This window comes from Apus apus, chromosome 1 (assembly GCF_020740795.1).
Source record: "Apus apus isolate bApuApu2 chromosome 1, bApuApu2.pri.cur, whole genome shotgun sequence".
NCBI classification, from domain to species: domain Eukaryota; kingdom Metazoa; phylum Chordata; class Aves; order Apodiformes; family Apodidae; genus Apus; species Apus apus.
The window spans coordinates 137,148,939-137,176,540 of NC_067282.1; the positions used below are offsets into that span (position 1 = coordinate 137,148,939).

Here is a 27,602-nt window from a genome sequence, read left to right on the forward strand (position 1 = left end):
TCCTCAAACTTTGCAATATCATCATAGTTTAAAGCAGTTTGAATGCAGGTTGTAAAATTGAAATTATCAGATGAAATGAATTCTGGTTTATTCTAGTGATACTATGGTGAATGAATCAAAGTGTTTTAAAGATTAAAAAAAAATAATTGAGACATTAAGAACCAGGCAAAGATAACTAACTCTTCTTCATCTAAATGAAAGTATGAGAATGGTTCAGTCTGTCTGAAGAACAGATTCTATTGCATTTCCTGTATTCTGAGTTCTTTTAAGGAAAAGCAAGTATGTACATACAATATGTACATTTTTCCATTATATTAAAACTAAACTAATTAAACAAAAAGTTGGCATTTAAAGACTAATACAGGAGCATTGCCATTAAAACCATTATAGAAAACAACATTTTTCTGTGTTGCATGTATTCTTACTAAATTGTAGGAATGAGTTGTGTTTTGATTTGCCCACTATCTGGTGACAGTATAGAGTCCCACTAGCAAAATAGAAAAACGAAAACTTTAAAGACCCCTAATGAATAAATAAATATATAATCATACTGTAACATTTGTAAAATTCTATCAAGTAAAATCCAATAGTAAGTGTGAATATGGAAGATAAAATTGTTGTCTGCAGTTAACTACTAAGCTTCAGGGGAAAGTCAGAACTTACAAAGTTTTGGAATTAGCAAGTCTATTATTTCTCTTAACTTGCATTACTAAATACTACATTTCCATGTATTTAATTTAGTTAACTTAATCTTTAAAAATTTCTCAATGTACTTTTATACAGAAACTAATCAAGGCTTTTCATACAAACTTTGTCAAAGTTTATGTTTCAGTTTACCTTTCACTGGAAAGACAGAGGCTGTAAGGACCATACTTTTCCTTCCAAGGTTCCTGAACTTACTTGAGTCATAAAAATCTTTTCTATGTTTAGAAATTACTAGAATGCTGATTTATATAGATGTGAATCTGCTTTATAAGTCAAGTTTCTGCAGAAGCAAGCCTGGTGCTGTTACATGCAACCAGATGACCACAAACCATTTCTTGAGGCTGTTGGTAATACCTGGAATGACTTCTGGGTCAGAATCTTTCCTTGAGCTGGAGAGTTCTGCTCTAGAGAAGACATGGATTAGGTGGATTTGCACTCTGTATGTGGCCTGTTAGATGTGAGAGATGATTTTCTACTTGTGGTTGGTTAGGGTGTGAGAGCTGGTCTAGCTGTGGGTAATATGCTCCACTCTTTTTTGTTTGGATAGTCTTTGGCTGGCTTGGAGGAAAAACTGTGTCATCCCATGTCTCCTTTTGGAGCCTGCAGGAACCACTTGTGAGTGTGTTAAATGAACCTGATTTATAATAGGAAGGGGATCTGAGAGAGGCAGTGATTTCCTGAGAGCATCAGCTTCTCTTTCCATCTCTATGACCTCTTGCATCTCTGCACTGGGGTTGTGACACAGAGTGTCCATACCAAAAACTGGCAGATTTCGATATGCAGTTCATGCCCTTTGAGGAGGTTAAGTCACCCTGTAGTATCTTAGTGGCCGTCATCAAAGGCACCCAGAAGTCCAAGTTACTGAGGCTGCCTCTAAGACACCTGGAAAAATTGAGCCTGCTTTCTCAGGGCTCTTGTATGTCAGCTGAGCCACTCCATAGCTGTAGGGTGGATGGTGAGGAGTCCCTTTTGGACAGCAGCTTTAATGTTCAGACTTTAGAAAAAAGGAAAAAAAGGAAAAAAAAAAAAAAGAAAAAGAAGAAGAAAAAAAAAAAGAGTGAAGAAAACAGGTTGTTCCTCCCAGGAGAGGCTGGCACCACTAGTGTGCTGGCAGGTAGGCTGCCAAAGCAACGACAAAGCAAGAAAGCTGACTTCTTTTGCAGAGCTTTTGTACCGGTGATTGTGGGAAAGTTTTGCAATCACCATAAGAAGGAAATCCAAGGTTTAAAAAAATGCAGTGGTGTGCTCCACTTCTTGGAGTAGGCAGCGCTTTGGTTGTGACGTTGTGCTGGCTTCAAGCCTGAAAGCCCTGGGGCACGGGAAAGAAACAGCCTGACACTGCATTGACACAAAGTAAGTTCTCTCTCTCTCTGCCCCTCACTGTCTCTCCCCACCCTCCCTTCCTGCTTCTCTCCACTTGTTTGTTTGTTGGTTTGTTTGTTTAATTGTTAGGTGCTAGTGCAGGACAGACAAGGCTTTTTGTACATCTCAGTGGCACTAAACTCAAAAGCGATTATGTTAAGTGCAAAGGTACGATCCTGCAAATTAAGATTTTTTTTTTAAAGGACAAGAACTGTGGACAGTGGGATGTTTTATTCCTCCATACAAAAACTATTTGTCCTCATTAATTAATATAGAAAACCAACCAAACAACCTGTCATAGATTAAATCTTGTATTATGTTTTTTTTGTTTTATTGAATTTTAAATACCACTGGTATCAATGATTCACTGGTTTACCAAAGTTCAGTGTTTTAGAGTGGTTATGGAAAATGTTATTGATTCATTAAGTGTAAGGGAAGTGTTTATACAATTTAACATTTTCTATAAGTTAAAGGTAGATTATTAGGCTGACAACATGATATTAAATATTGTGAAAAGAAAACGACATCACTGATTTAAATACTGTCTACTTAACAGAGTAGATGTTTCACAAAGTTAATCATCAGCAGAATACAAATCAATAAAGAGTGTATTTGCTTTAGAGAACACTGTCTTTCAGCTCCCGTCCTGTAAAAATTTGGGTAAGTTTGATTTCATCATACTTTAATTATCTATTACTACTTTTAATTTTATTATTATTATTATTTGTGAGCTTCTAATGACGGTCTAAGGGAAGTTAGGTCCCTTTGGAAATTTCATATGTGGCTCGCTCTGAAATGTACATGTTTGCTTTCCATAGTCACTTTTGGTGGATCCTCCTTGAGTAGGATTTGGAACTGAAAATGATAAAAGTTACACTGCTCATGAGGCTTTGTATTTCTTTGTTAGATATTAGTGCCTATTCACAATCACTAGCAATAACTTTTGGGGGCCTGTTGGGCTGCTAAGAGTATTGTCCTTTCTGGACATGGGTCGATATTATCAGGGAGTCCAGGTTATTACTGGGCAACTTACTTTGGAGAACAGAGTGACCTTTGAGGGTGAGCCCAGGACCCTGTCACAGCCCTACAGTCCCCGGTGTCGGAAGTCCCTCACAACATTCAAATGGCTTCTACTCATGGACCAGCTGGCCTCTGGGGCCTGCAGGATGGGAATTTTGAGAAGAAATAAACAGAGTGGGGTATCTAAGATCCCAGTGTCTTGGGATCAAGGTAGGGGAATGTTACAGGCCAATTTCTTGGCCTACGTTCCTCTCTGTTCCTCTAAAACATGTGCCAATGTATACCAAAGCTAACTAATTGATTTCAATACTACTGCACCGGTTTTTCTACAGAGGAACCTGGCAACAGCTCATTTTGGCTCATCGTCATTCCCGATCTTTTAATCTTCAACAACTGATGTAGCTAAGATGATTCCTTGTATCAGAGCCATTTTTTTAAAAGAAAGATAGTCATTATTCCTTTATTTTAATCAGTGCATTCTTTTCCCTAATGCAACTTTACCTTCACTATCTCTTACTCTATTTACTTCTCAGTCATCATTTTTTGTCCGATTCTACAAATGTTTATCCAATAAATCACATTACATAGGCATGCTGACAGAATGGTACAGAGTAGCGTTCAGTATTTCTGCAAATTCATAGATTACGCAATTAGAGAAAATCCTCATAAGTAGGCCACCCAGAGGCACCTTGACAGGCTTAGGAGGTGGGCCCATGCCAACCTCATGAAGTTCAAGAAGGCCAAATGTGAAGTCCTGTACACAGGTCAGGGCAATCCCAGGCACAAATACAGGTTGAGTGGAGAATGGATTGAGAAGAGCCCTGAGGAAAAGGACTTGGGGGTGTTGGTAGATGAAAAGCTCAACATGAGCCAGTAATGTGCACTTGCAGCCCAGAAAGCCAACCGTGTCCTGGGCTGCATCAAAACAAGTGTGGCCAGCAGGTCAAGGGAGGTGATTCTGCCCCTCTGCTCTGCTCTTGTGAGATCCCACCTGCAGTATTGTGTCCAGTTCTGGGGTCCCCAACACAAGAAGGACATGGGTACTCTTGCAGTAAATCCAGAGGAGGGGCCAGGAAGATGATCTGAGGGCTGGAGCTGCTCTCCTATGAAGATAGGCAGAGAGGGTTGTGGTAGTTCAGCTTGGAGAAGGCATTAAGGAGGCTTTATAGCAGCCTTCCACTACTTGAAAGGGAAAGCAAAGGAGGGGCTTTTTACAAGGGCATGTAGTGATAGGACAGGTGGTGACCATTTTAAGCTGAAATAGGTTAGATTTAACTAGACATTAGGAAGAAATTCTAGACTGTGAAGATGGTGAGACATTGGACCAGGTTGCCCAGAGAAGCTGGGGCTCCCTCATCTCTGGAAGTGTTCAGGGCCAGGTTGGATGGGGCTCTGAGCAACCTGGTCTAGTGGGAGGTGTTCCTGCCCATGCAGGGGGGTTGGAACTAGATGATCTTTAAGGTCCCTTCCAACCAAAACCTTTTGATGATTCCATAATTCTATATAGCATAATACCAAGATCCTAATTGAGTCACTAAATGTTTGGTCCATTTAGCTTGGTACAGTGATCAAAAGTGGATATCTGAAAGTGAATATAAGAACTAGTTCAAGCATGGTAAAGATGTTTCTCTGAAATACTCTTCTACCCTTTGGCTATGCATGGACTTAGCCTGTCTACAAAGATTTCTTAAAACTGTCAGCAAGTTACTTCTAAATTTTCCAGCTTTCTATGAAGGTCCTGAAGTATTTTAGAATGCAGATTTCACAAAGCAGGTGCACCAATCCCTAACTCATTACAATGACACTCTGAACACTCTTTAACATCCTTCCTGAGAAAAGGTGTCAATGTGTAGACATCTCATGTAGTATCTCACTATCTGTTATGTCTGAAAAACATTGGAACCTTTATTCTTATGCAAAGAATAGTTAATCATAGTGATATTTTCCAAACAGGAAGACCCCCCCAGATCTGAAGAAGGAAAACTATGGACAAGACAATCACTGCTGGCCAGCTTAAAGACAAGTCACTCTTCCTGGACAGTGATGGCAGTGCAGTTCCTGCCAAGGCCATGTGCCAGAATTGTTCGAAGCTAAAGGTATGGAGAGGAGCCCTCACCACGTATTTTCTCTGGAATACTGAAAATGACAAGTTCTGTCAAAATAGAGTTAGTTCTGTATGATGCTGTATGACACTGTTTTGAAAACAATGCTCTAGGTTGTGATTCCAAGCCACAGAAGTCAATAAATGCGATCAACAGTTAAAAATTGAGGCCAAATTTTACTACCAAATCATTTAGAAGTGCGATATAGTCATAGTGGTAGTTGCATCTGTATATTTTTATCCATGTCTTTTAGAAAAGAAGGAAGAGTAATAAGACATGCCATAATCATAGTACCAGTAATGAACAACTTAATGCAGCAAGGTTTTCTGAAGTAAGGAAGCAGCTAAAACAGTATGTGGTAGAATGGTACAGGGTGCACACAGTCAATGTCAGCTTTCTTGTTCTTTGCAGTACAAGTGGCTTTCTCTGAAAGAGAAAGTAAATTATTCAGTTTTAATGAAAATAATAGGAAAAATCTTTTCACAGAGAATTGGAAAGCAAAGTATCTGATTTCTGTGATTCTTCACTAGGTTCCTCAAGCATCCATGAAGAAAAAAATGTTTATTTGCAAACTCAATTATTTTGTCTCTTCAGGTATTTCTTGGAGCTCTAGCTTTTTCCTTTTTTGCCAAAGGATTTTCTGGAAGCTACATGAAAAGCATGTCCAGTCAAATTGAAAGGAGATTTGAAATCTCATCATCAATTTTTGGCATTATTGATGGCAGCTTTGAGATAGGTATGTGTCCTTTCTTTGAAAGTGTATAAATACTGCTTCTTAATACATATTTTCCCCTGAAAAAATATAATCTTTTTGTAAACTTGCTGGTTCCCTCTTCTATTCCTGCAGGTAACTTAATGGTAATGGTGCTGGTGAGCTACCTTGGACCAAGAGTTCATCGACCAAAAGTAATTGCTGTTGGATGTCTCATCATGTCCTTAGGAACATTTTTGTCAGTGATGCCTCAGTTCCTAATGGGACGGTAAATATGGAGGGTTTTCACTTTGTGCACTAATTGAACTTGACCGTACGAAGTGGGTTTTTTAATCATACACCTGGGTTAAAAGCTTGACAGAAATTATTTAATAGGTGAATTTTTAGCGTTGACTTTCTGATTTCCTCTCTGAAACCTTGCCTCTTTGTACAGGTAAGTAAGAGAGACACCTCAGATTTCTACAGAACTTTCACATAAAAAGGGATAAAGTGGGCTGAATTTTTCACTAGGGATATACATGTATACACACATACACAAGAGTTTTAGCCTTTTTTTATTTTTTTATATTTTATTTTTTTAGTTTACTTGAATGCCTTGTAATGAAATCTTAGCAGAAGAAGTTTCTTTCTCCATAGTGGCTATTAATGCTAAGCTCTTTAAAATTATCAAAATGAGTGTCTATCTCCACTGAATTCAGGGAGAGTCAATATCTAAATAACCCTTCACATCTAAGCTTTAGTGCTTACGTAGCTGTCAGAAACAGTTCACAACTCTTCAATCCTTAAGCATCCTTCCTGAAAAGTATTTGAAAATAAACCCCCTCCATCCCTCAAAAAATTAAAATCTATTTGAGCATCTTCCTTAGTTGCAAGACCAATACCCCTTGATAAGTAGGGTATGGAAAGAATTATATCTGAGGACCATGGTATGGAAAGTGCCACAGTCACTACACTGCTTGTGAAATAGCAGGGAACCTGCACTGCAGGGGACAGCACAAGCCAGAAGCAGATCTGTAGAATCTCTGATTTAACACAAACTCACAGCCAGGTTCTGAAGACTACCCATTCTTCACTGCACTAAGCAAAATCCAGTGGCCATGGGGACATTACTGTCATTCATCACAATATTAAAAGTTACAATTTGAGTGCGTAGTCAGTGGGAATATCTGCTCTCCATTTATCCCAATGTAGCACAAATGTACTGAAGCTAGCTTCAATTTATTTAGCAGATTTTCTGTAGTAACTGCCTGCCTAAATACAGACAGACTGGCACGTGTTTTGCAGCCCGTGTTAATCTCTATAGACACAGGTAGGTTACTACTAGATCCTCAGCTATGTAATTTTAAACCAGGACAGGAAAACCATGTAAGGACTTTTTTTCAAGGGCATGTAGTGATATGACAAGGGGTAATGGCTTTAAACTGGAAGAGGGTAGATTTAGTTTAGACATTAGGAAGAAATTCTTCACTATGTGGGTGGTGAGACACTGGCACAGGTTGCCCAGAGAAGTTGTGCATGCCCCCTTCCTGGAACTGTTGAAGGCCAGGCTGGACAGGGCTTTGAGCAACCTGGTCTAGTGGAAGGTGTCCTTGCTCATGCAGGGTTGGAACTAGATGATCTTTAAGGTCCTTTTCAACCCAAATCATTACACATCTCTCACATCATAAGAATCTGCTGCCAGTATGGGAAAACTTCGTAATTGTTGTATGCAGACAGCTGTGTGTGGACTCTCTCTGTCCTTCAGTTTAAAGACTGACTTCTTAAGCCCTAGAGGCAGCTTTTTCTCTCTTTAATTTATGAAAATATTTGAATTAGAATGGTCAGTGCATTCAGAAAAAGGTATGAAGATGCCTGTCTTTGTTTAGGCAAAAAGCACTGGAAATGGGTTGCCCCTCCACTTTGCCTTCATGTAACAGGAATGACCATGTATGAACACAAAGCTCGTACACACCTCCTGCAAAGCCGAGTCTTTCATGTGTCAGTTGTATTTTACATAGTTGTTTTCCAGTTATAATTATGAAAGGGTAACTGTTACTATGGACAACTCCTCTACGAGTGTATCAGCTTGCTCCCCAGCATCATCTGTGGGCCGCCCAGTCAGAGATGCTACAGACACACCCAGCGCAGTGAAACATTTTGGTAAGCAAAAGGTCTGATGCTGGGTTCCCTTCTGCTTGTCCCCATTTCATACACTCTTTTACTGAAATCAGCAATCTCCTGTTAGAAACCATGATTTATACAAAACCTTTTATATAATTATTAAAAATCCCCCATATTTCATGTATTTGTTCTGTTGCAATAAATTATTGTCAGATTATATTCACAGAAATGTAAATATTTATGGCCTGCAGGATGTGAGAAAACAACAAATTCCTATCTGTGGCTCTTTGTGTTGATGGGGAACCTTTTACGTGGAATTGGGGAAGCACCAGTTATGCCACTGGGGGTTTCATATATTGATGATTTTTCTAAAGAAGAAAACTCAGCATTTTACATAGGTAATATGCAAATGAGTGATTTTTATGCTAAACATTCTTTCTTTAACATTTCTATGGCCAAGCAAATACTCACAAAAAACCCCCCACAGCCTACCTGCTCTATTCTGGATAATTTTGAGTTGTACAGAGACAAAAGAAGCAATGCAAAAGAGATCTTATGTTTATTTTCAAAGGATTTTTCCCAAATACTCTTTTTGCTTTCCCCAAGTGGCTTCTGCTACATGTGCCAGCTTCCTCTGTGATGAAGAGAAATATAATCAAATTCTAATTTCTTCAAAGTAAGAAATTATCTCTGTCTTATCTAGCAAATCATCTTCAGTACCACAGCTTCAGAGAGTAAATTCTTTCTAGTCAGTGTGACACAGATAGGAGAATTATCCTTACTCACAGTAATGTTACAGAGGCTTTTACCTGACTTTTTGAATTTCACATGCAGCACACTTCTTGATGAAGGCTTTTCAAAGTCACCAAACCCTTGCCAGAGTGTTGTAACAAATCCCTTCTAATTGATTTTGTTGTTGTTGTTTTGATAGACCTGCCCAAGACAGGAAGACTTGCTAATTCATATATTGTCAAACAGATTTATAGCATGGAGTGCTTGTGTGGTTGAGGGAGCTCCAAACTGCTGCCTTAAGCAAACGTGGTGAAGTTGAACTAGTCATAATGACAGTAAGAGGCAGTTTCAGCAAGATCTCAGTGAGCAGTGCTACAGGGTAAGGCCACTGCAAATATTTTCATTTGGAGATGAGGAAATCTGCAGGTTGAAGAAAATGGAATTATTGTGAAGGCAGCTGACAAAACCAAAAGTTTCACTTGAGAGCAGTCCAAAATATTTGTAATTGCCTCTGAGCTTCTGATTAAAGCTATTTTTAAAAGATCAGCCAATTTTTTTTTTTTTTTTCTTGCCAGAATCTGAACTGGGAGAGACTGTGATGGGTTGGGAGCTATTGGGGAAGTGAGATTAAAAATACAAAGCTGTCAGAGAGAACAATCTGGATTCAACCAAAATGGAAATTTGTTTGGGTCATGTTTTTTGGTGGGTTTTTTTGGGTGTTTTGTTTTTGTTTTTGTTTTTGTTTTTGTTTTTTGTTTTGTTTTGTTTTGTTTTTTTGTTTGTTTGTTTGTTTGTTTTCCAGAGTATTGAAATGTTTCATTTTAAAACTCTTAATAGTAATTTTCAAGTACTTATTCCATTAAAATATTTTGATACTTTGATGGACAGAGCCAATTGGCAAAAAAAGTGAATGCTGAAATACAGTCTTTTCCATAGAACTGAAATTCATTTCTTAACCAACTTTAATTCTGTTTTATATCTGATATTTTTAATCAATTGACTGAATCAGTTTATGATCAGTGTTTTTGTAAATTTTTTTTAAAAAATTAAAAATTGTCCTACAGTGAAAAAAGTCAGTCAAAACTTGCTGTTATATTTTGACCAATCATCTCATTAATTGAATGAAGAATTTTCACCTTCCTTTCTCTCCCTTTTCTCCTGACTTCAGATGTTTTGTTGAGTAAGAGCATAACCAATTTTGAGGAAAAGAGAGCTTTTTATTAAATGTCAACTGAATAGAGCATTAAAATCCTTTTGACAGGTGGAAAACTTGATTTGCCATAGGAAGTAATAGAAAAGGAAAAATGAGTAATTTTAAAGGTATCTAACAGAACTTAATAGATGATGGTAGCTTTGTTGCAGAATAACATAATTTATTATTTCCTTAGAGTCTTTGAATGAATGAAATCTTATCACTGAGTTGAGCCCTACCATATAATCTTGTACCTTTTGAAACCAGGGCTTTACAAAAAGGTGTCTAAGGCCAATGAATGTTGTAAATGTTAACACCTATTTCATGCTAAATTACTTACCTATACAAGTGTTGGCTGATATATGTCAATATTCAGCAGGTGATTAACTAGTAAGTCTGCATGATTTACTGTTTGCAGTTTAGTCTCTTTATTGATTTCAAACAAATATTACACAAGAAAATATGAAAATTATCAGTGAGGTAGGTTGTTGGGTTTTTTTATTATTATTTTATCACAATGCAAACATATTATCTTAGTGAAATTACTGAATTTAGAGAGTATGCAAGTGTGTAATTTAATTAATAAACTACACATAAACAAAATCATTGAACATATGTCTACTAGCTTATTTGATAGCCTATGGTATTTTAAATATAATGCATGCAATATACAAGGCCATTGGAATGGGTGTGCTGGTTTTTATCTGTTTATATTAGAGATTCGCAACTGAGTACTTCAAGTTTGAAGGTGAGCTTGCATAGTTCTGAGTAGTGATTCCTGCTTTAGACTCACTGATAAGCATAAAGAGCTAATTGCTGGTTTCTAATATTAAAAGCATGACTCTGCAGAAGTCAATCACTTTGGAAGAAACAGAATTTGATTTAAAAATTTAGCACTTCCACTGAAGTAAAATGAGAGAACTAAATGAAAGCAATATGCAATTGGAACAATGAAGCAACACTAAAAAATCATATGGGTAAATTATGCTCTATTAATTCCTTGTAGAATTCCTTGATTGTAAGCTGAGCAACTGCTGTATTCAGGAGAGAGTTTGCAAAACTAACAGGAGAAAAATCTCTGCAGTAGAACAACACAGTAGGTTTTACAGAACATAGGGCTGAAAATGGGCAAGAATTCTCAGGCACCTGATCAAGAATTCATTTATTTCTAACAAAGCCTTCTGCAATTTCAGACAGCTCCCAAGTATCTGTTCTATGCTAGAAAACCTGAATAATTGACCTTTTTTGAAACCTTTACTCCCGTAACTCAATTTCAACAAACCAACACAAGGGACAAGGAAAAGTAAGGACTTACACTCTAGCTATTTTGAGGATATTTTTATTTTATGTTGATTGCCAGCAGTGATCACCAAAATTAAATTGTGCTGTATTTATACACCCAATCAGCAAAATGCAGTCCTAGCTTCCTATGTTTCTGCTAGCTTATTCATTTGCGCCTAGAAGCAACCCAACTTCTTCTGATCCCATGTTATATCTTCATAAGCAGACACAGAGCGGGAAATGGAAGCTTCATGGAGGGTAGTAGCAAAACTTAAAGCTGATTTTAAACATGTCATTACTTGACCTCTATATTTCTTGATTTATTTTATTCTACAGCTCCATAAGTACCTATAAACACAACAGCTAGCTGATTTTCTGATTTTGGTACTCAATGAATCAGCAAAGATTATTCAAATTAACTTTGTTCACACACAGGCACACTTACACCTCCTTGTTGGCTACCGAAAATATTCTCAGGTTCCTGTACCTAATTCCATGGCCATGCACTTTTATTGTCCCTGTCATCCTCATGTGACTCCGAACTGCAAAGATGTGCCTGCTTATATGCACATCATCAGATCAACTACTACTACTACTACTTAAAAATAAGCTAGGGACCTGAACACATAGTACAAGGAATTTCCTGGTTTCTACAATCACCAGATATTGTGCAAGCCGTAGAGTTGCAGGTAGATTAACGATACCTCCAACGGGCCTAGAGTTGTATGTTCACTAGTTAACTGCCACAAGCACAAGGATGCAACTACAAAAATCCAAGAAGTAGGGAGGAGGAGGGATAAAAAAAATCATTGCAATGTTAGTTTATTTCTTCCTATAGTCTCTGAGACACCAGTCTTGGCAATGAACTGCCCGTGAGGCCATGCTGACTTCAGCGAAAGCCCTGTGGGTGAAGGAGCCTGCTTCCACATGGCAGCTAGTGGCATTGGCAGCTTACGGCCTATTTTGTTGCTGCTCAGAAGCTTCCCACTAGACATCCCCCAACAGCCTGTGCCCCTCTTCTGTCTCCTCCTTCCTCTCTCCTTTCCTTGCCCTCAGAGAGACAGACCCGCTTGTCCCTGCATGGTTTTGCTGACTCACCCCTGCTGCCTCCCTTTTCTTACAGGCCTGGTGAGATCCTCGGGCATGTTTGGGCCAACCTTGGGCTTCCTGCTTGGATCTTTCTGTGCCAGCCTCTGGGTTGATATTGGCATTGTGGATATGGGTAAGAGATCGTGAGGTGGTGCATTAACTGAGAGGTCAGCAGGAACTTCCATGCTAAGAAGCACCTTCCCAGCTTACTACTCCAAAAAGGGGGCTCTCTAGAGGGTTTTTCCTACTCAAAAGCTGGTGTTATTTACATGTTAATATCTGCAGCCTTAGGCTTCCTGCAGAAACATTTTGTGCCCCCTTTTATACTTGTATATGCCCTTGTTAAACACTTATGCAGGTGAGAAAAAAATGAGCAAACAAAAGACAATCCCCACATTGAGGGAAGAGTGAAAGGCCTTTGCTCATGGACACTTTCGACACTTGGCAAAAATTCTGTTATCTTAAAAAGCATGCAGCAGAGATTACTTTGAAAACTCATTTCATTGTTAAAATCACTTTTAGGTCTCTAATCCAAGGAAAATCTGAGGAACTTCAAGGACAAATTGCTGAGTTTGGGAATGGAAGAATGAGATGGCAGCAAGAAACTGAGAAAGAGAAGTTGTTTCTTGGTGATGAAGGGCCCTCTTGCTGTCACTCATTCCCATAGAAATTGTTGGTAGATTGTGGCAAGGAAATTCCATCATGAAATGCAGACATCTATTTTTAAGTGCATGGGACTGATTTGATATGAGCTGCATTACAATTCTTCATATGAAACATAAGTCACCTCTGTTGTGGTGCTTACATATTTTAAGTAAGGATGCCTGGTATCCTTAGTTAAATTACAAATAAAGAGTTTAATTATTCTGCATGATATGTAATCTATTTTTCTGTCTTTCTGTATTTTATAGATGAAATAAGCATAAATCCTAAGGATACCCGTTGGGTTGGTGCCTGGTGGCTTGGATTGCTCATCTGTGGAGCAGTTAATTTCATGGCTTCATTGCCTTTCTGGTTTCTACCTTATTCCTTGCCAAAAGAAGGAGAGAATGAAAAACTGAAGATTAATAATTTACCTGTTCAAGGAGATCACTGTAAAATAGACCCCCCTGTTCAGCCACAGTTAAAGTTCTCAGAAGCAGTAAAAGGTGAAAGATTGTTGTCCAAATGTTTGCATGTGAATTCTCTCTTATGGGTTAACTCTGAGCTGAGAATGGATTTGCATTACCCTCAGCAAGAAGCATATTTCTGCAGTGCAAATGATGGACCAAAATGCTCTTACTTGTAACACATTAAGGCTGCATTTCAGTGCTCCCTGTGTCAAACAGCTGGAAAAAGCCCATGGTGCTGCTTTGAGAACCAGAGATTCTCAGTTCAACATGGTCATTGTCATATCATGTGTTACAACTATAATCTTATGATTATGAAGGAAGAGGGGGAAAATAGTCCATCCCTCATTAATGATCTATCCACATCTGGCAGGTTACTGTTTCACTGAGGCCAACACATGAGAGGGAAATCTGGGGCTAAATACTGCAAGTGCTGTTGCAGGGATTTCATGGAGTTCATGGTTCCTGTGTATGAGCTCAGTAATGCTAAATTAACCTTGTGTAGGCAATATGGGACCCAACGACCCCCTGCTGGACTCAGCCCCCAAGGGTTTTATTTGTATGTATGTATGCATATGCTATCCTTAGTGACTAAGGCACTTCCCAGAGAAGTGTTTTGAACTTGCATCTCTTAGCTAAGTGTGCTAACAGCCAGACTACAGCCTAAATGCAGGTGTTTGTCTTCAATTTTATGGACTTAGATACTCTAATCAAGGGTCTCAGGAAAGATTCCAGCTTTTTGCTGGGTCAGATGCTCCCCTTGTCTGAGTATCACCCTCATGCAGGTCTCTTATGTGGTTTCTGAAGGCTTCTGCTTTAGGCACCAAACTTTTCACTGGGTGCACTATGGAGTCTCAGTGCTGCCCTAGGGGCCCTCTCCTATACAGGCATGGAGGAGCAGTGTTGCAAGCCTTAGTGCCTTTCATGAAGGCACTAGTCCTCTGTTACGCAATAAAATAAAATAAAATAATTTCTGGTTCCAAATCCACTACTCACTGTGCCATTCAGCTTTCCAGCTTCTGTAAGTCATGTGTCGGCAATGAAGAAAACTCTCTCTTTGAAATGCACATATTTTGATAGGCAAAGAATTGTAGCCTGCAATAGAGCCGGTAGTTAAATCAACGTTAGTTTTATTATCTAAAGGATGTCAAAACAACTCTTCTCTATGTTCAGCAGGGTGTACAGCATATACCTCTCCATTGCAGATTTCCTCCCAGCTCTGAAGAAGCTGTTTGGAAATCCAGTTTTCCTGGTTTTCATCTTCCTCACTATTCTACAGTATAATTCTCTTGTTGGCATCATAACCTACGAGACAAAGTTTATGGAGCAGCAATTTAATGTATCAGTGGCAAGAGCCATCTTTCTAATTGGTAAGTACCTGACCTTCTTTTAAATTCCAATGTCAAAAATAAAGCTTTTCCTTGTTATTTTGCCTTCCTTTTTAGAAGGAGCTTCTGTGAAGGAGCATCTGTATGTAGTGATGTATTCATTTTTCTACCGTATTTTGAAAATGGATATTAATTTTAGTATTAATTTTCCTGGGGTTCCTAATTTAGTGAGCTAGAGGATTATTAGAACTGGGTATACTTTTTTTTCTGTTTTTTCAAAGAGTGAGATTTGCGTTACGAATGTGGTTTTCTGAACAAAAAAACCCACACAAACTGCAACTAAGTAGCAACTAAAATAAAAAACCAAAACATTTAATTTAGAAAATGTGTAATGAAATGTATTATTTTCCTTCTCAGAATAACATCTCAGTATAGGTGTTCTTCAGTTTAATTGGTAGTGAAAATTTTATAAGCAATAAAAAATGTAAAATGTTGAGTAAGTTAATTTAGCTTGAATATCTTTTTCTATTTGCCAGTTCTCTCAAAAATAAATTATTTGTAATGTTCTACAAAAATGAATGTAGAAATTGTATTAATCTTACAGTGATTAATCTGGTCTCCTAAGCTGGCAAGAAAAACAGGGTATTTGAAGACATTGCAGAACTGATACTCCATTACTTTAATTTGAAGGCAGCCTGTTTTGCTGCAGGTCAGGCAGAAACGTAGGAAGAACTTTCTTTTTCCTATCTTTTTTTGGATACGGGGGAAGTTTTACCGAAACAACATGATGAAAAAACCCACACAAACAAAAAAATACATGCGTAGAAAGACAACCCCCTCACAGTAAAACCTTGTAAAAGCTCTCTATTTGGCGTAGAAGTACTAGGGCAGGAGTCTGTGAAATGCTGAACCGATTAAATCTAATTGCAAATCTTTACATGATTCACTCTCAGGGCAACATGAAATCCAATGCAAAATCAGACACTGCTTCCTTTCTTGTTTCATTTTCGAGATTTTTTTTAAAACTTTAGTGTTTGACTTTAGATAATGAAGTACCCAGGAGCTGAGACATTTGTGATCTTCAATGCAGTTTCTAACAGGCACCTGCCTAGGTTTTATTATATCAGTATTCATACAAGCAATATAATAACAGGAAGGTAAAGAATATGGAGGCACTGAGCTTTTTAAACTCATGACATAACTTGAAAGAAAATGAGGGAATAAGCAAAGTTACTTAAAGGTAACACATATTCTTAGAACTTTGAGGGATCTGTCTGAAGAAAGGTCAGTGCCTGTTATTTTGGAAACTACAAGAAGCAAATATTTATTCTAAAATGGGCCAATGCAAGTGACAACAGTTAACATTTCTGGTACCTTCTTTTTGCAGGTGTGATACTTTTACCCATCACAATCCTGGGGATGTTTCTAGGAGGCTTTCTGATCAAGAAGTTCAAACTTCACCTAACTGAAATGACAAAGTTTGCAAGCATTACCTTTATACTAGCATATTTGTTAAACCTCTTGTACTTTACATGCAGTTGTGAGGTGCTCCAGGTGGCTGGTTTGACAGCACCCTACTCTGGGTTTGTATCCCCTTGGGTTTGTGCTGGTTGTGTCATTTGTCATGGTTGCTTCTTGTACTGTGCAGAACATGTTGAACATTTCTGTATCCTACTCACACTCTTGTCTGGACTACAAACCTTCTACTCTAGGAAACATTTGGATTTGAATTTGGATAAGTTCTGAAATGCGGCTGCTCTGTTGATTTATTATAGCATATTGTTATATCTTTTGCATGAAGGAAGTATGTGTATGTGTCTGTCTAAAGACAATGATTTTTCAATGAAACTGGCATGTATCAGGTCATCTGTTAGTATCAATCAGTGATGGTTTCAGCTACAGTAAAGCTACTGTGATTACATAATTGTATCTCCCTTGGTGGTGATGCACACAAGAAAACCCTAGATTTTGGGACAGGCTTCTCAGTCTTACAATTTTTGTATAAAAAATGATACCTTGTGTTGGGGATCAGCAAAATACTCCAATTTTATTTTGAAATTTTTGTTTAAAATGGACATTTCTTTTTCTAAATTGTTGGATAGTGAGACTATACTTCTATATTCTAGCAAATCACTAATTAATAGAAAACCTATCACAAGGAATAGGAATTTTTATATTCTTTTTCAAAGTTTTAATTTAAAGCTGTTCTCCAGCTACCATATAGGAAGTAAAGAGCATTGGAAGTGGTTTCCTCATGGTCCCCCAATGGCTTTTTGTCTAAATGGGACAATCTTCTAGATCAGTAGTTATCAACCAGCATCGGGAGTTACCAGTCTGCCTTCATTTCTGGTTGCCAACCTGCCTGGGTCCATTTTCTGAGCTGTGAGGTAGAAAGTGGTCATGGCAAGAATGTGGGCAGCCCAAGCAAATGTTCCCCCCTCCCTTACCAGGACCATGGTCATGCTTTCTTGAGAACATTTTGCTGACCCCAAAAGAGTGACACAATTGTGTACTGTTTAAATTTAGCTCAGTCAGGTCCAACAAATTTCAAGGGATTTTAAAGGATTAAACTGAATCCAGCAGGGCTTTCTAGATTTGCAGTTCAGACAGAAATTCAGCTCTGTGTTGTTTGAAACTGAGCCTGTGCTCATGGAAATATCTAAGTTGTCTTGGAAAACCTGACACTCAGTTCACCTTTCATGTTAGTTACATAAATTATGTCAGAAGTTTGTGCAGTGGAGCTAACTCTGGTTGAGGGTGACATCTGATACAATAGAGTAAATTAAAAATAAGCAGAAACGTGAAGACAGCAAATACTGAATTTCTTCAGGAGAACTGAGAGTGGAGAATTTCGCATGTGCTAGAATTGTTCTGGTTAAACAAATCACATATTGTTTTACCTGTTTAGCAATTTGTAGTTTGAAGATGAGCAACAGCCTAACTAGGGCTAAACCCCCAGTTATTTTCTCTTCTAAAAGACTTAGAAGAAATGTAGCTCCTGCTGTTGTGTTTTGGATTAAGAGGTGGGGAGGAAGAAAAGGCAAAATTTGAATGTTTTTCCCTTTAGATTGTGAGTGACTTCAAAGCAGTGATTTGCAGATGAGGGAATCCTAACACTTTTTGAAAACTAAGCCCTGCTAATATGGTCTCAGAGTCGCTGGCCACTTTTAAAATTATCTGCTTAGTTCAGCTCGTTAGGGCCTGAGTTCCATGTTTCTTACAGAAATGTTAGTAAAGGTGGAAGCTATGAATGTCCATTATAATATACACCAAGAAATGAGATCTGATAAGAAATGGGGCTCAAGCCTGTCCCAGGTGCAGGGCTGCTGCTGAATTCTGTCAGAGCTGAGACAAAAGCAGCACTTCCCACTCAGGCTCATGCAACTTTGACTGCCTCCAACAGGCTCTGATCCAGTGAAAAATATGTCAAGGAAATTTTGCTGCTGTAACTGTGTGTAGCTTCATATCACTGCTTCCAGCACCCACATACAGTATGATACCTATTGCTAAGGAGATGCATGGCCACTCTACAGGTAATAGGAGATTTTAGGTATGATTTTCTTTTTCTTGGGTTGAGCTTTCAAATGAAAAAGTAATACCAAATATTCCCTCCCAACCAAGAATATTTAGTTGCCTTGTCAGCAACAATCCATAACCATGTATGAAGAACAGCCCACAACACCTTATTAATGCTTGATGAAAACCTCAAGAGAGCTTTGCTTTAGCTGAAACTAGCTTATTCTCCATACAACAACTTCAGTCTATTGGATGGTAGCAGATACCTGTCCATGTTGCTTGCTTCACTTTCTCCATATTTTTCCTGCCTACTCCCTGATATTTTACTTGACTATATAATTAGACTAAATACTTATTTTATTTATTTCTGTTTTCCTACAGATTAAAACATATTTCTTCCCCCAAAACCAATTTAATGGCCAGTTGCAATGCTGACTGTGGCTGCAAGCTGGATCAGTGGGACCCTGTATGTGGGGATAATGGGATCACTTACATGACAGCCTGCTTTGCAGGATGTAAATCATCAACTGGGATGGGCAAGAATATGGTAAATATATAGGTGGATAGACAATTATACATATAGCTAGATTTCTCCATCTGTTAACTTTTTGGCTTTGTGATTAAGAAATCCTGTAGACACAAATGTCCATTCTGTAGGGTTTACCTTTGTAGTAGAGACTGAATGCAAAGTTGCTGGGAAGGTTTTTTAAAAAGTTGGGCTGACGTAAGTAAGCTATTCAGGGAAGACATGACTTGACTTACATTTCTTGACTGCTTTTATTTTGATTTTTTCTTTTTCTTTTTTTTTTTTGTAATTTATTTTCTTCTCAGCAAGATGACCGTAAATTTGATGTTAAGTTTCTCAACAGATCTCTCACTGAGTAGGTACAAAACAGCTAAGAGTGGTTTGCTTTAAAAGAACTTTACTCGTCTGATTGTTATACTAGCAAAATCCCATTGTGTCAACTCATGTGCAGTAAAACTATGAAATTGTTAGTGCTGGTTTCAGAAATTGTTCCAGCTCATACTGGAATTGTCTGCTTGCCATAGCTCAGAAAAACATATTGTAGCTCTAAATTCTACAGCCAAGATTTATATTTATACATCTGTTCATTTTGTTCAGCAGCAAAACCACTTCCAGGACTTGAAACAATCCTACCTGGGCAAGACCATTAAAAATAGTAGGGTTGCAGAAGTGTGTGCAAATGGCATATCTTCTGGCAGAAGCAGAATTGTTTCCGTGTAACAACACTGGAAACAACAAGCACATTTTTCAGACTTCTATCCAAACATTCCAGCAGTATTTTTTTGCTTCACTTGAGGGGAATTGGCTTTCCAACTCATGTGTCCTTCTAGCTTCAAAGGCTATGAAACAGCCCACTCTCAATCCGATGCCAAATGCTGTTTTAGATACCTAATGATAGATATGCATGATTGCTTTGTCAGATCCAGTTCTGTATTTGTATTGTTACTCACTTCATAGGATTCCTGAACAGAATGGTTGGATAACAGTTCACATCTGAATTTTATAGCTTTGACCCATTTTAAGTATACACAGAGCACCTTCTGTCCTAGCAGTGGCATGGCTGAAACTAGAGTCACAGCTGCTTTGTGTCTCCAGAGCAGCTCAGAGTGGCAGCAGCATACCAATGAACTTGGCCATCAGTTTACAAGAATGATTAGAGAGGTTCTTTCAGTGTAAATAACAGTCTGTCTATTATTGGGAGTGGAAAATCTAGTTGCTAAAGTAGTTCAATGCTGCTGAATACTGGTTAAATAAATTATTCTTATCTTCTTCTTTCAGGTGTTTCACAATTGCAGCTGTGTGGAAGGACAAGGGCATGGACCTGGCAATTCCTCTGCCATTTTGGGACAATGCCAAAGAGAAAGCTGTACCAAAGCATTTCCCTATTTTTTAGCATTACAGACTGCATGTGCATTTATTTTAGCCTTAGGAGGCACTCCTACATACATGATTATGTTTAGGTGAAATATTTTACCTTACCTTGACCATGAAGCTTGGGGAAAGAGAAACAGAATATGGTGTCTTCTATTTAATTCCTATTCTGAGGAAGAGCATGCTGATGAAATTTGGGGCCCTGAGTCTTTGTCTGTACTCTGAAATCCATCTCTGTTCAGAGGCACAGCCTGTCTACCAGTTTAATTCAAATTTGAAGCTGAGTACATACTTCAGTGATGAAATGGGTGGGCCTCATGCTAATCCTGAACAATAGTTTGCACTTCCAATGACACGGAGGTTTTTAACAGAGCAATGAACTTGAAATAAGATGCCTTACTAATCCATATCCAAGGTGACTATGCTATTCACATTACTCAGGAGAAAAACATTCACCTTTGTTAAGCCTGACTGCCTCAGAATGTTTTCTGTGTTGTGAGAAGTCTGATACTCCCATTTTTTGTCAAGCTGTTATAAACAGAACTATGTCAGCAGCAACAGTTTTTAACGTTTTATTCCTTCAGTTGTAAAGCAGTACTGCTGTTTTACATCCAGAAGAAAAGACAATGTTCTGTGCCTTGCACATGGAAGTTTCTTTCTACTCATGCTCACGAGTGAACTGTGATACTCAGCAGTGTGCATGACTAGATCACCCTGTGCTAACCTGCTGATTTGTCTGCAATATTTCTAAGTGCAGCCATTCTTACCACATATCTGGATTATGGACAAGGCTAACTTTGCTAGGCAAAGTTTTCAGAATGCTACAGAGTATAATGAGAAGCCTTTCACATTAGTCCTGATGAGACAATATACTGATGTGTAAACTCTAGTTCAGGAAGCAGGCTGGCCAGAGACAGCAAGCCTTCCTCATGCCCCTCTGCCAGCTCAGTACTCCCCTCTGCTTATTGTGAATTCTTCCAGTTCATCTGATGGACACAGGCTGTTTTTCCACTGATAGGAATGAAATACTTTTCTAGCCAGGTAGCTCATGTTTGCTGCCTCTTTCTAAAATGTTAGAGGCAGAAGTGGGTTTTACCCACATGTAGCTAGCAAGTACTGCACATCCTTGTTCCCTCAGTTCACCGCTGCACAGCACAGCCCCTTTTAAAGCAATGCAGCTTCCTGGAGCATAAATTATGGATATGAAGTGCCTATATTTGGTTGATTCACTTTAATTTTTTTCATGCATTCTCTCCCAAAAGTCTTTACAATCCATTCTCCTTGGGTTCAAGGTCAGTTTCTGTAAATTCTCGTGTTTATTTCAATGAGAGTTCATCCACTGAAGTAAATGGAAGGAGGCTCTACATCTGAACTTTAACTTTGGTGAATGTTTTCCGTTAGCATTTGAGTGGGCTATGCTAGGTAAGCCACAATACTCTTGTCATGGGGCACATGCAGATGTTCACAGAATGGCTATACCTATTTTATTCTATTGTTCCCCAAAACAATTTACTATTTTCCTTTCCTTTTTAGATCTGTTTCACCAGACCTGAAATCCTTTGCTGTTGGGATTGAAACTTTAGTTGGTAGAGTACTAGGTAAAACTTCATTTCTTCGTGGGATTCAAGCAGGTAGTCAGAGAGAACAAAGCTAGCCAGCACAGTGTCTGCTCCAGATGAGAACAAAAGAAAATTTCCAGAAATTTTCTTTGCAAACAGACTCTGCGTTTGGAGGAACTTGCTACATGTTTCCTGCATATTATGGTTATCTCTTCAGAATTTTTCCTATACTACAAAGGAATTAGTCAAAGGAAGGAAATGACACTGTACTTTTGAGTTGGCTTTTTTTTCACTCATGGACACAACTACCTGAGCTTGATCAGTCTGCATATCCTTAACACCTATGCTCTCTTTTGCTGGCCATTTTTCACTTAGAGCTAACATGTATTCTGCCTATTATTTTCTTTCTTGTGTTTATCTGCAGCAAATAATTGTTACAGTCTTCACGCATACAGTCTGCACTTCCTTTAAGAAATCTTTCATTATCTTCACTTGCTTGCTGATTTTTGAGATCTTCCCCACAAAGACAGGACTAGCTAGTGGTTTGGCTCTTTCTCCTAATCTCCATATTTCAGCTGAGCACTGCAGAGAATCTATTTTGTTCTTTTATGAAATAGTCTTCTTCATAAACCTGCACATTATCCCTGAAACAGCTACTGATTATATTAAAACATAAGGACTGTCTAAAATTATTTTTACAGTATTACAAAAGTAATGCACTTATTACTCTGTTGATTTTGAGCAAGTGCTTAATTTCAGCCCTCTGCACTCAGCTAGCCATTTTTAATGACAAACTATTCTGTAATACCTGAACAGATACATTAGTATACATAAATATTAATTTGTCCGTGGCACGTAAAAATCCACACACACTGGGGACTGAAAAATAAATGTTGGTTACAGTATTTCTCTAGGCAGCAGAAGTTTTAATTCTTACAAAAATACCTTTAAAGTAGAATTGCTAACATTTGCCTCACTTAATATAATAGTGCTATCATATTTCATCCTTTTAAGTCCTTTTAGATACTTGCTTAAATATCTTCATAAATCTTGGAATCTCAAAGCTGGAGCTGGATGTTCAGTCCCATTTCATGCAGCCATCATTCAGAAACTCTGAGATTCATATCCTCATCTCTGTACCATGACATTAAACTCTGAGATCTTAATGTCTGAGATCTTGTAATAAGAGTTTCCTTTGCAGGAGGACTCCCAGCCCCTATTTATTTTGGAGCCTTGATAGATGAGACCTGCTTGAAATGGGGAATAAAAAGCTGTGGAGGATCTGGATCTTGCCGGGTATATGACACAAAAGCATTCAGGTAAGCTGAAATCTTCAGTAAGGGGTTGAGAATTTGGTTTCTGGGGCAGTTTTGTGCACCAATGACCAAGGTACACTTTGCCATCACAATTTTCAATAGACTGATAGGCTACCAAAATCACTGAAACTCTATTTTGACTAGCCCCTAATAGTCAAATAAGACAAATAATGTTTATTCAATCTGATGTATGACACTGCAGTACACTCCCTTACCTTGCCAGAATCAGTTATTTCTTGAAGCCTTACTGCACTGAATATCTCTGTAATGCTTTGGCTTTGTGGGAGACTGAACAACTGTGGAGTAAGTGTAGTACTGAAGAGAGTCTTCCACATCCCTCATTTCTCAGCTTCCTAATGTATAATACACCTTGCAAAATCTGCTTGGAGAGGGGACCCAAGTGAGTCACCACTCATGGTGGTGCATGGAGAGCTACGGCCAGGAGCACTGAGTGCTGCCAGTGAGGGGCTGGGTGAAGACTGGGACAACAGATAAAGCTCTGGCTGGCACAGCTACTCCCATCTTAGCCCTAAAATACAGTCTGCTGCATGGGAGCTCCCTTCAGATAGGAGGCATCTCTGCTGGGAGTATAAGACCTGATTAGAACCTGCCTGGGGTGAAACATAATGAGATGGTTTGCTTTCTGTCTGTTATTTCTCAAAATGTGGAGTGATACTTGGCTGAGAAGATGGTTTTGCCGAAGTGTATTTCATATCTTACTTGCAAGTGGCAAGCTTTACTAATTGAAATATATTTTGTCACCTTTTTTTCTAGAAATGTCTATCTTGGCCTTATTGCAGGACTGCGGGCAGGGTGCTGTCTCTTATACATAGTGCTCTCTGTTTTAATAATGAAACGCTTCAAATCAGATGGCAAAGAGATCACAGATGTTAAAAATACAGAAAGATCAACTAGTAAAGAACCAGCTACTGTCTACAAGAAGGATATTCTTCCTGGTGCAAGAACGTCAGAGGAGAGTGAGGAAACTTATATGTAAAAGAAGAAACAAGGCTGTTCCGTAACTCTACCTAAGCTTCAGTTTTTCTAAGCACAACTACTGAATTCAACAGTTAGTCTATATTTTTGGGGGTTAAAACATATCTTTGAAACACTGTCTTTTAATTTGCTTTACCCTATCTTCTTCCTCTCATCCAAAATAATAGCGGCAAAATGTTTTCAAAATTTTGGGGAACTCTCCCATCCTTTTTCATTCAGTCCCTTTCTAGACCAACAGTAGGACTAGCCAAAACTTTTCAAGGGTCTCAAATTTGATTGTGATTGAAAAATTATAAAGAAGAAATCCACAGTGAGCTGCTTTTCCATGTTTTCACTGGTTTTATTTCAAGTCCTCTCGCTCTGTATTTAGTCTTATGGACTAAATGGCTAATTGAGTGACACTTGCCCAGTTGCTCTGGCGGCCTTTGCTGTGGGGTTCATGACCAGAGCTCTTAGTTCCAGACTGGGTCCCACAGCCCACGCTCAGGTGGGAGCCCCAGGGCCATCAGTGGTCACCCTCAGAACAAGAATTGCACAGTAACTCTCGGGTTTGGCTTGAACGCATTAAACAATCAGAATGGATTGCAAACAACAGGAAGTGGTGTGTTAATTTTGCAGCACATCTCAGTGTTGGGTTTGAGTGAAATTGCTCTGAACCGATGCAATAAAGTGATAGGTGTTTAAGTGCGTGATTTTTTGGGTGTGGGTGTTTGTGTGTTTGTTACATTTTCATCCTTATCATCACTGCATTTACACCTCATGTATTTAAATTTCCTTTCTTGTTTAAGGAACCTCCAGTAAGCCTTGAAATACAATGCTGAAAGCAAATTCACAGCTTTCCATAGAGATCTAGGTCCAGAGACAAACTTTAATAAAGAATGCTGCCACCAGTCACTACTGGGAAAAGTCTCTAAAAATGCTTGACGTGTGATATTTCACTATAGGTTTTGTTTCTGTCATCACAGCCTTTTTGCTTAATTTTCTGAAGGATAACTCTGCCCCTTGAAATCCTGTGCATAAGCCTAAAGCTACAAAACAAACCTTCTTTTCTAATCTTAAACTTCTTTGGGACATGGGAGAAAGCACTGCACTAAGATACAGAAAACCTACCACCCTTTAATCTGAAAAAGTAGCAGATCAGAAGACTAAAGAAAGGGACTTTGAATATTAAATGATCTTCTGACCCTTTTTCTACCATCTGCCCCATGTAGGTGCAAGAACAGGAATGGCAAAAAGGTTGATGTGGTACTCACTGAAAACAAATTCTTCATATCCTGACCTTGACAATGGAGTTGCTTGCTTTTTACTGCTTAAAGACAGTGTTAAGCATATTTTAGATATTGTCTTTTGCAATCACAGCTCTTATTATAAGCTGCCAGCATATGTAGGGAAGTAGTGTGTGTTATAAGGAACAGGAAAACTTCTCTAGTACAGATTATATTAATATTTTGTCTAGGTCTAGACATAATCAAAGAAAAATTCTAGTTCCAAAAACCCCAGGAATTTTACACAAAGAAAATAATGGTGCACCTTTTTCTTTCTGCAAAGTGTTTTAACATTGAACAAACATATTGGCAGTTCTAGAAGCACTTCTGCTCTGCACTAGGCATATAGACTCAGTCAGGTGACTCATACTAACATCATTTCCCTTCTACTTCTGTTGTTTGGGTATTTAATTCTGTACATTCTTATTTATATTACAGGTCTTTTGTTGAAAACAGCTTTTGCTCCTATTGCTTGATTTTTCCCAGAAAGTAATGTGTTATCAAAGGAGCCTTGATAATTGATGTCAGAATACAGATTACATTCTGGTCAGATTTGATGATTAATTTCCAGCTATTTACCCCAGATGCAACTTGGTAAAGTGAGCTTTTGCAGATAAATAAGACTTAACATCATTCTTCATAACAGTCCTAAATCAATAATCATAGGATCATTAAATTATTTGCATTGAAAAAGACCTTTAAAATTGAGTCCAACTGTAAACCTGACATTGTCAAGTCCACTTCTAAACCGTGTCTCTAAGTACCACATTTACACACCTTTTAAATACCTCCAAGGATGGTGACTTAACCACTTTCCAGTGCAGCCAGTTCCAGTGCCTGGCAACTCTTTCAGTGAAGAATTTTTTCCATATATCCAACCTAAACCTTCCCTGACACAACCTCCTTTCAGGTAGCTGTAGAGAGCTGTAAGGTCTCCCTCAGCCTCCTTATCTCCAAGCTGAACACCTCCACTTCCCTCAGCTGCTCCTCTTAAGACTTGTGCTCTAGACCTTTCACCAGCTTTGTTGCTTTTTGGACACTCTCCAGCAATTCCATGTCCCTCTTGGAGTAAGGGGTCCAAAACTGAACACAGTATTTGAGGTGCAGCCACAGGTGGTATTAAAAATAACCCTCTGGCTCAGAATACACCACAGTCCAAGGTTTTATCACTTGCCTATGTTTTCAACGTACTGTTGCTTGCCTGCAAGTCTCCTTAGCGCTCAGAACAGCAAATAGAAGTTCTTTCAAGGGAATAGTTTGTTCTTCAGCATGCAACTACCATAGAATATAGGAAAATATTAAATAGGTGGTCAATTGAATGGCATTTTCAAAAAATTTTATTGTCTCTCACAATAGAGGAGAAATAAGGACATTCTCCCTTTTGATTCCTCCTGCTGCAATGGTAAGGTTTCAACAAAATGAGAAGTGAAAAGGCCCTTGGGACCCTGTTGAGAGGCCTCATTTGACTGCAAAGGCACATTACTAATTCTAGTATCAAAATTTGTGTCTGTGTCTAACATCTCTGAGCTCCATCACTTGGAAGATCTTCTGGGAAGGAAAGGAAACCTGTTATATTCTAAGGTGGTGAGAGAAATTGTTAACCAAGAAAGGTAGTAAAATTTGCAACTACACAAAGTCAGGCGCACTTTTGAATAAAGATGACAAATCAGGTAGTCTAGGGATCATTATAGACAACTTGGTGGGCCATAAATCATATCAGTTTCACTGACACAAACAAAGAAATTGCCAAAGCAGTGATTTTTTTATCAGACTGGGGGAGATTTAAGGCCATGAGCCTTGTGTTTACCTGACAATGTTTGAGGCAATCCAAAAGCCCTTTATTGGCATTATCAAAGACCTTGTGTCAGAATAACTAAGGAAGATAGAACCGTATCCTAGAAGACAGTGCAGTTATTTGGCATTTCCATACTTTCAGGTATATAATCAAGCAGACATAATGACCTATGACTACCTGTTCTTATGATATTTTTCTAGTTGTTTATCAAAGAGAAAAATAACTCAGCAGCCCTAAACCCACTGTTTTCTACACACATTAGGATCATGTACCCTACAGAGACCAAGCCCTCCTATGGGTTTTGTGTCCTTGTTACCAAGAAGTGCTGTCTATCCTGGCACAAAAATAAATAGGGAACGGAGTACTAGCTGCTGCAGAATAAACAGAAAATACTTCAACCTGTGAAATTGAATTTGAAGAATTCCATATATTTTAGCAATGTAGAAGAAAGGTAACATCAGATTTAGTCTACCAGTTTTTTCACCGTGGAACATGTAATTGTCTTGCTATGTCTTGTTTGGAATAT

General features: G+C 38.4%; 1 protein-coding gene across 3 annotated transcripts; it reads left to right on the forward strand.

Annotated features, from left to right (window-relative positions):
* The first annotated feature begins 1,981 nt into the window (after positions 1-1,981).
* LOC127384756 (solute carrier organic anion transporter family member 1C1-like) lies at positions 1,982-24,708 on the forward strand. 3 transcript variants are annotated; one of them, XM_051619630.1, is made up of 15 exons: positions 1,982-2,058; positions 5,041-5,183; positions 5,784-5,925; positions 6,037-6,169; positions 7,910-8,040; positions 8,253-8,399; positions 12,330-12,428; positions 13,207-13,443; positions 14,610-14,774; positions 16,120-16,315; positions 18,630-18,795; positions 20,053-20,234; positions 21,679-21,743; positions 22,906-23,023; positions 23,795-24,708. In XM_051619630.1, exons 2-15 carry the CDS (start codon positions 5,073-5,075, stop codon positions 24,015-24,017), a joined length of 2,115 nt encoding a protein of 704 aa, XP_051475590.1. In that variant the 5' UTR covers positions 1,982-2,058; positions 5,041-5,072; the 3' UTR covers positions 24,018-24,708. The 3 variants fall into 3 exon arrangements, with proteins under 3 accessions (XP_051475590.1, XP_051475579.1, XP_051475599.1); XM_051619619.1 differs by lacking the exon at positions 1,982-2,058 and adding an exon at positions 2,647-2,727; XM_051619639.1 differs by lacking the exons at positions 1,982-2,058; positions 8,253-8,399 and adding an exon at positions 2,647-2,727.
* Positions 24,709-27,602: the final 2,894 nt, after the last annotated feature.

Excerpts from the sequence above, each read along its gene's own strand:
- LOC127384756 (XM_051619630.1), top strand. The coding sequence starts at position 5,073 with ATGGACAAGACAATCACTGCTGGCCAGCTTAAAGACAAGTCACTCTTC. Across the intron at positions 5,926-6,036 it reads TGATGGCAGCTTTGAGATAG|GTAACTTAATGGTAATGGTG; the intron begins GTATGTGTCCTT and ends CTATTCCTGCAG. Across the intron at positions 21,744-22,905 it reads TTTAGTTGGTAGAGTACTAG|GAGGACTCCCAGCCCCTATT; the intron begins GTAAAACTTCAT and ends TTTCCTTTGCAG.